This window comes from Aulonocara sp. 'chitande type north' Nkhata Bay, linkage group LG19, assembly GCF_057382095.1.
Source record: "Aulonocara sp. 'chitande type north' Nkhata Bay isolate Kocher_YH1m ecotype deep benthic linkage group LG19, A_spYH_male_GT1.1, whole genome shotgun sequence".
In the NCBI taxonomy this organism is placed as follows: Eukaryota; Metazoa; Chordata; class Actinopteri; order Cichliformes; family Cichlidae; genus Aulonocara; species Aulonocara sp. 'chitande type north' Nkhata Bay.
Window position 1 is genome coordinate 30,358,591 of NC_141362.1, and position 8,642 is coordinate 30,367,232.

Below are 8,642 nucleotides of genomic sequence, written 5' to 3' on the forward strand. Positions count from 1 at the left end.
CAAAGCTTGTTTTTTCATGTTTTATTGACACATACATGATCTCACTGGATTTACTTCAAATGTACATATTGTCACGCATGAGTGTACTCTGATACTGATGAGTATGAGTACAGAGGCATTTGGCAGCAGTTGTGCGGCATAAAGTTTTTGCAATGTAAAAGCACTTCTTACCAAATAAGTTTCACTAAGTTTACATTATGTATATACAGCAGTAGTTATTGGAGTATGTTGAATATTAAAAGGACAGTAGAGGCATGGCTTACGAAACGGTTACACAAAGAGTTTAAACATTAATATCGGATGAGGATAATTAAAATACTCTTACATAAACTTTCAGTTATTTAAATATTTGTACAGTTCACAAGAAATACAAATGACTCTGAGCAACCAACAAGGAGTTCTCAAAGATGTTATTACAAAAACATTTTGCTGTATTTGTTTGGCTGTGGATTAGGAATCTGCATGCATGGTCTACCCTGGATGAGGCTTTCTTTTCCTTTGGTAGTACAGTTCATCACAAAGGCCCCAGGTAATTGAGCCCTGCTTCATAAGATATTTTAATGTCACAGTAATGACTGCACGCTAAAAGAATATGGAATTTAACCTCATTTAAGTAGCAGCATCTATAACCCACTCTGTCAGAGGCATCTCTCCACATCTCTCTCTGCTCCAGGGTCATGGTGAATCCACCACTAATGATGAATATGTACAGCTGTAGAATACATCAAGGTGAGTGACCTTGGCTACATTATCTGCAGTTAAAGTGTTACTTGCAAAGTAAATGGAAGCTATATGATGGTCAGCTGCTCTGTTTTGAGTTTGTCTAAGACTAGAGAAAATTAACTGGGGTCCTAGAAGATGATTTGCATCTAGCATGAAAAGGAAATGGATTTCCAAGCATCTACAAAGACAACAATGGTTGCTGCTCCAGCAACTAGTCTCTAAATGTTCCACTGTACTATACAGTGTACGCTGGGACCACAGTGAGCACCAAAGTACCACGACCTGTTGTATTGCTTCTAAATGACCTGTCAGGCACTTTATAGGTAGGTGGAGAAGCTGTTTCAGATTAGACACTCGGAGGGAATTAGAAAAGGTAAACGTTTTACAAAAATAAAAGTCAGCCCGCCAGTTATGAGCTCAACATACAGTAGAAATAGCTGGCCTTGTAAAAAAATAGTGATTTCTTTTTCAACAGTTCTTGAAGTGTGCTGAGGTTGAGGAGATGAGGGGCATGGTGAGCGAGGAAGCATGGTGTGAGTGGGTGTGTGTTGGTGATGGGCTGATGGAGGAAGGGAAGCCCCACAGTGACGGTCCCTCTCAGTGCCAGCTGCAGCAACAGCGACCCGCCTTAGTGGATGTTAAAGTTTCTGAAGTAGTCAAAGGTCGCCCCCAGGGCCCAGCTTGTCTCCACATTGTTCACCTTTTTGGCAAGCTGTCGAAGCAAAAGAGAGGAGGGATCTCCATCAAAACCGTTTAGTTTTACAATGATTTTAAAAATACAGAGTGACAGGATGTGAAGGTTTTTGTAATCCGTTTTTATAAATAGCTACAGTAAAAAACCTGTCTGTAATTAATTTCACTCACATGAAGCACCGTGCTGTCTTTAAAGCCAAAGCCCTCTTTTAACAGGCAGGTGATGTATGTCATATCCATGCACAGGAAGGGATTAATTGCCCGGTATTTGGTCATCTTGTTGCACACTGCAAACACACACACATGAAAAAAACATCGAAACACAGTTTTTATATGTGGCATGAACAGAAGATTCACATGTTACGCAACAGCATAAAAATACCACCATTTCTAACTTGTGTGCAGCATGATTAAAAGATAGCCTTTCTGTTTTGGTTGGCTGAATAATCACGGAGGTGCGATTAATACGGCTCAAGGTCAGCACAAGGCTGTGGGTGGGTGGTGGTGTTAAACAGCCGAGCACAGTGTGTGTGTGTGTGTGTGTTTCAGTATGTGTCAGCCCCCAGGTGGTGTGTGGCTGTCAGGTGCCCTCCTGCCAGGGCCAGACAGACATCCTCAGCTCAGCTGCCAGCCCAGCTTGAGCTAGACTTGTTCCTCCAGACCACGTGACAGCGTTCTCACAATACAAACAGCCTTACATAACACACCAGCTCATTCCCGCTCGCTATAAATGTGGTTCAGCATGGACATTACAGCTGTCACTTACTGAAAATGATAGGAATGGCATGTGTCAATTGAATATACTTGTGCATTTTAATGGAATGTTAACATATATTTACTCTATAATAAACTACATTTGACCTGTAATTTGTCTCCATAATGCGCTTAGGAAAATAATCTGTTACATTTTACTGTTGTAACACTTTTTTTTTTGACAGGATAAGTTGTGCCAGTTTGGTGTGCCAAGCTTCTGGGCACGAACAAGCCTTTGCTTGACTCTACAGCATGAAGTTTCAGCAGTTAGAATATATATATAACTTGTAAGATTGTCGGTTTCACTCACTTTATCCAACCCCAGAGAAGATAGCGTGTGTAACTCATACCTTCTTTGGCTCTCTTCTTGAAATCCCTGACTTCAACCGTACCACCTCGACTGCCATCTGTGGAACAAATACAAAAACAAATGTGGAACCTGAATACCTACTTTGTGCAAAACATGGTAATTGACATGAAAGATAATGGAAAGAGTTGCTGGCCTGTGCCTACGCACCGATGAGACCAGACTCCACAGCTCTGTCGAAGTAGTAGGAGAAAGCATAGAAGATGCTGCTGCCTCTCACTTCATATGGCTGGTGAATTATTCCTTTGATCACCTTCATGACCTCGTAGTAGCACAACTTATAGCCGGCGTATCCTGAGGAAAGAAAAGAGCAGGAGGAGGAAGAAGATTTGTGACTTAATGTTGCATAGAGGAAGCAATGGAAGGAATGCAGTTCAGAACACTGGGAGCCTCACTCTGAGGTCAGTCAGCGGTTGAAGCTAGGGGCTTACCAGATAATATACCAGGGAAGCCCCAGAAGGGCAAGTTTCACACAGCCCCATAGGTATGGTTGGCTCACTTGTGCCGGCAAAACCATGTGCTGACAAGAGCGGCAGCTTGCACAGCCCTGTTGTGCTGTCTATTTTTACCACATAATTGTGAGCAAGCCAGATCAAGCTGCTCGTTACACAAAAAAATAACAATTCAGGGACAAGCCCAGCATCTTTTGGCTACTCGACTGTGGTATGGGAGTGACTGCCTTATTTGTGAACTTAACTGACAGTTTTCTTTTCGTTTAAATACAAGGTTGACTGCAATATAATTGTTCAAGAGGGAAGACGGAGAGGGAGAGAGGATGACAAAACATGCGTTCGGCGCCAATAAGGTTAAACTTTAAAATGTTCTCATGTGAGACTGTATTATACTGTACGCTATTGTGTTCCAGAGTTTGGAATGGAATGCTTGGATTGTTGGATCCAAGGCAGTGGGAATACAATCGAAACCTCAGACTGCTTTTATCTTACCGTCTGGAATCCCGCTAACTTTATAGGTGGTTCCTGAAAAAGTCACATTTTCCCTGAACTTTTTCGGGAGGCATGAGCTAGAGAAGACTTTCCAATCCAGACCTGGGAAAACAAACATTAAAAAAGGCTTTTTTGTCTTGAAATCAATACATTTATGAAAGAATAACAAGAAAGATGATTAAAGTTATAAGACACCCTACCATCAGCTCCCAGTGCTCCAAGAGTTGCAAAGCGAGCTGCAAATAGTCCATTTCCAAGGTAGCTGTATAATGATGACATACAGTTAGGATCAATTTAAAGACATATATGCATGTCCTGCTTTGCATTATACTAAAAATATCTCACTCCTGGATTTACCTGTGTGTGTAGAGCTGATATGTTTGATTGAAGAGGTCAAAGTTGGCGATGTAATTAGTTGGAGCAGACTGAACAGTTTTCTGTTGGATCAACAGCACGTTTAGTTTTGTCGTGGACTTTTGGTGAAAAAAAAAATGTATATTTAACATGTAAAAATGTTTATTCACCTTTGACTTCGGGAGGAACGTGATCTGTGTAGATCCTCCGCCCAAATCCAGAATCCCGACCGTCCTCCTTGTGTTGGAGTAAAGGTGACCTAATGGCAAATAAGCAGCAAGTTGAACACAGGACACGGGATAAGAACGATTAAGTCCATCGTCGGTGTAATAAAAAGTACATATTGTTATAAATCTACTAATTTCCTAAGCTGTAGTTAGAATTTCCTGTGTCGTGTGAAATACATTTGATGGTATCACAGCGGTGTGAAAAACGTGAGGAAATATTGCTTGTTTTTGCAGTCTGTTTTGGACCAATGATTCAAGCTCATAACCTCAGAGAGGAGACAAGAGTCTTTCACTGAAGGGCTTCTGTGTACACTGGAGCCTCAGATATGAGCCTGCTGACCACTAACACCACCATAGCAAAACACAAGCAATGTCTTACCTGTAAGGAAGTTCACTGTGACCCAGGCGAGGACTCCTAAAACAGCACATGGGTGAAAATGTCAGCATGAGTCAATCCCTGAGAAGTGATTACAGCTGAGTTATGATAAATGTGCCCATTTAAACAACTTTAAACCCGCAGAATAACATAAATAGCAGCTTTCGGTCTAACTTGCACGACTGCTGAGCAATCCAGGTAATTACAGTTGTCTCAGATGTAAAAGTTATTGCACTCATAAAGTGAGGATAACAAATAGCGCATACTCTATGATGAAACATAACATAGTGAGGGTGTCTTAATGAGTGATGTGGAGGCTCACGCTAAATTAAAGGGCGTGGGGCAGCTTGCGCTCACACTGCCATATTTATTTGTCTTAAATGAGGTAGTAACAGAACTCTCATAAAAAGAATTACAAGAGCAGCATTGTTTGTCCTCAGTAAATGGGGCTGTTAAAGCACCTGGTCAAACAATACCTCAATTCAAAAATCGTAATTTTTAAGCAAATAAAAATGTTTTGCATACTATAAACAGTCCAAATGGTAATGATGCAATGAAAAAAAATGACCCACCTTCATTTTTGCCATTCATGATGGTAACACTGTTCCTTGGCACATAGAAAGGGGATTCTCCAAACACCTCTTGTACCTGTGGAAAAGATTTATTCTACTCAATATGTCTTCAGCTGTACAATCATAGTAGACTGCATGATCAAGCGTGTCACTCTTTGTCATAAAAGTCTTCTCAACCCCCAGAAGACAAAATGTGCGCTCTTGCTTTAGAGTGACAGATAAGTAAACCACATGCACGGCTGGAACAGTAGTCTGGATAATACTTAAAATGACAAATATGGTTACTCCACACAACCCCACAACAGCTGTTCTTTGCAACATGAGAGCCACCAAACGGGCAGACATGCTGCCTTTTTTTCTGTGACACTTGTAAGCACTTAGTGGTTTCTCATCCCGTTCCTTGGCGGGACGGGTGGTGTTTGTGCCAAACTGTCTGAGGGCAGAGAGAAAACGTGCCTCACCTCCTTCAGAAGAGCCCTGGCCTTGTCTTCAGGCAGCAAGCGCAGACCTGCCGTGGCCTTTAGGACCACCGGGGTTCTTCTCCAGTCCTCCTCTGGCACTGTCTTCTTGGCAATCCTCAGTAACTGGCGGATGGTGTTGCCACCCTATGGAAGAGAGAACAAGGAAAATATTGAAAAATATTTGTAAAAATATATATTAAAAAATCCTACGTTCAAACTCTGTGGACATTTCTTTAGAGATCAGTGTTTAAAAACAGCTCAAAGGTAAGGTAAAAGCAGCAGATATTTTTATAATTACACAGTGTTTACATCACATGAACCCAACCCAATGAAAATTCACGACTTAAAGGTATGTGTTTGTGTTGGGGGGTGCCTCCCCATTGTACCTGGTAATTAATACAGAGCTTTGGTGTAAATAGGCATCCATACCTCTTCAGGGTTGTCCTTGTAAGAAGACAGTCCAGGTTTGACTGCGTGGTACATTTCATTGTCCAGAACTGGAAGCTCAACTAAAAAAGAGAGAGAGAAAATAAAAAAGTCAGTGAACAGATCATAAAACAGACAGACTGTAAAATGTGACATATTGTAATAAAAAAAAATAAAGGGTGACTGAAAAGCTTTATTTGTTTTGTTTTGTTTCGTTTTTTTAACTTTTAATTACTGTGGATATTTAGGCTGGAGCTTTGACCTACATCCAGCATGAATTTTAAAAGTCTGCTTCCTACACAGTTGAGTCAGACGGGTAAATTAAAAGTCTCATCTACTTTTAGAAGCTGCATTGGCTGTGCACTCTGTCGGTGCATGTCTGTCCTTACACCACACAGCGAATGACCTAACAGCAAACAGAGTGGGAGTCAGCAGCATGTGCAAAATCCCTACTACTGCTTCAGAGACAGAGCGAGAGAGGGAGGGAGGGAGAGGGAACCGTGCACTTACCGGGGTCTTTCTGAATGAACTTGTAGATATGGATCCTGGTGCCTGTGCTCCCAGCGTCAAACATGATCCCATAGAAAACGCGACTCGTGTTGAAAGGAGAGGACCGCTCAGGCGCGTGATCACGCGCAGGATGCGGGTGGTACCGCTCAGGTGCAGGGTGCACGACTTCGGGCACCGGGTGGAAAGCTTCTGGTATGGTGTGGGTGACTTCAGGTGCCGGGTGGAAGACCTCGGGGACCTCCGGGTAGGTCGGCACACGGGGTGGCGAGACTTCAGACACCGGGTTGGATACCTCGGGGAGGAGGTTCTCCGTGTTGGCGGAGTGCTCCCGGTAGCGGTAGAAGTGGGGGATGTAGCGATGGTGGCGGTAGTAGGTCGCCTCCGCTAAGAGGTTCCCGGACAGAAGCCACACGTATAGAGAGAGGAGCAGGCTCGGCGTGGCCATTGTTTTCACAGCCAGAGTGAAAAGTCAGCTGGATTAAAGAAGAGAAGCCTGTGGATGCTGAGGCAAAGGAAGGCTTGCAGGGGCCCTGGAAAGAGAGAGAAGTGGAGATGAGGAGAGGCAGAGTGGATGCGATGCTCACTCAGGACTGTCCGGTCATCTGTTTACAGTATATAAAGACATAAGGCCTTGGCACGGGGCCATATCCAGAGCAGTCATCCACCAATCCTGTGGCGGTCCATCCCAACTCCATCAGGAGTCCCCCCCCTCCCCACCATCACCCTCCTCCCGTGAGCTGAGCTAAGCTGACTGACTACCTGCCTACCAACAGCATTGCCTCTTTTCTTTTCTTTTCTTTTTTTTATATGTATATGATGAGGATTATTTTTGGCAGTGTTTTTCCCCTCCTCATCTTTACTGGTTATTCCAAAGCCCTAGAAAAAAAAATCCCTCAGGAAAGGAGAAAGGGGTTTATAAAGAAGTCAAATGAATGGCTCACACTGAAAAGTTCCAAAGAAATGGTCCCAAAATACTTTTATGAGTGCATTTAGGACTTGTATAGTAACTTTGCCTCAGAAATGTCTCCATCCTACAACTCTGGACTTTCACTACTTCACAGGAGCTCAAATGCTGCTGCTGCTGCTTAAATTAGGAGTGATGCAAGTTTATATTTGGCACATCTGCAGAGTTTCACACCAGTTACTGTAGTTTGAAACATTTTGAATGTCTTTGTTATAGGATCGTATTTGCACTAATTTGGGGATTAACCTCTACCAAGTAAGTATTCCCGATTTTTGTTAGGAAGAACAGCAAATTACTTTGAAAGCAACATTTTATTTCAGATTGACAGCTGGACATGATTATAGCTATATTGTATTATCATTATGTACAACATCTACAAAATTATGTTTAGCTAACAGAGTGAATTGTGCAGTTATATATGTATTTATATACAAAATGTAAAAGATTTTCTCTCCTCGACCGTCTCTTCACAATCCTACTATGATCACCATATGAAATCCGCTGCAGCTGTTTCACCAACCTTAAAAAATGCAAATGTGACCTGCAATCCAGCTGGAATAAAAGTTGAAAGAATGTTAGCAATCATCTCACTCCCACTCATCTCTGTGTTAACCACAGGCTTTCCAAGGGAAAAAATATTTGGGCTGCAAGGCACGTTTCATGAGAGAATGCATGAGTAGCTGTTTCTCCAATTTAGGTGGGCGGCTGGCATGCCATCATAAGCCATGCTGTAGAGAATCATCTAAAGCTTTCTCGCGTTACGTGTTTCCTGGTTAATGTTGAGTATGCAGAGGATGTCCCACATCAGTGGAGTGCAGAGGCAACTCGGAGACCTTACGTGAACTGAGATTTGAACCAAGCTGTGATATTTTTCACCCACTTTGAATCAACAGAAAGAGGACAGAGATGTGAAAAAAAGGCACTGGTAGTCTAGCAACTAAGGCATCCCTGGAGAAGTGACCCCATCTCAACCACCCTGTTTTGACTCACGCAACAACCAAGGCAGAAACCGAGCTATGGGCCTGCCCAGCCAGGAGGGTACGGGGGGGCAGAGGTCCCATCAGTGGGCACAAGAAAGTGCAGGATGTCCACGGAAAGGACAATGTGGGGAGGGTGGGGCTTGGCACCAGAGTGCACCCATCATGCCATTCCCCTCCCAGGACACTCAACTGTGCAAAGCACTGTTCCAACACTGTAATTTGGACTAAAAATAATGGACTTTCTTTCCTCCTTCCTTTTTTCTAAATACTGTGGCTACTTTTTTCAATCCTG

The 8,642-nt window shown here is 42.9% G+C and overlaps 1 protein-coding gene across 1 annotated transcript; it reads right to left on the minus strand.

The window, feature by feature from the left end:
- Positions 1–6: 6 nt before the first annotated feature.
- Positions 7–6,980, minus strand: entpd5a (ectonucleoside triphosphate diphosphohydrolase 5a). Its single transcript, XM_086274130.1, has 13 exons — positions 6,407–6,980; positions 5,900–5,979; positions 5,471–5,614; positions 5,010–5,085; positions 4,441–4,476; positions 4,005–4,093; positions 3,838–3,917; positions 3,681–3,742; positions 3,481–3,582; positions 2,687–2,830; positions 2,520–2,576; positions 1,588–1,703; positions 7–1,435 (listed from the first exon to the last, which is right to left on the minus strand). Exons 1-13 carry the CDS (start codon positions 6,849–6,851, stop codon positions 1,352–1,354), a joined length of 1,515 nt encoding a protein of 504 aa, XP_086130256.1. The 5' UTR covers positions 6,852–6,980; the 3' UTR covers positions 7–1,351.
- Positions 6,981–8,642: the final 1,662 nt, after the last annotated feature.

Excerpts from the sequence above, each read along its gene's own strand:
- entpd5a (XM_086274130.1), bottom strand. The coding sequence starts at position 6,851 with ATGGCCACGCCGAGCCTGCTCCTCTCTCTATACGTGTGGCTTCTGTCC. Across the intron at positions 3,743-3,837 it reads TATCAGCTCTACACACACAG|CTACCTTGGAAATGGACTAT; the intron begins GTAAATCCAGGA and ends ATCATTATACAG. Across the intron at positions 2,577-2,686 it reads TGTGGAGTCTGGTCTCATCG|ATGGCAGTCGAGGTGGTACG; the intron begins GTGCGTAGGCAC and ends TTTGTTCCACAG.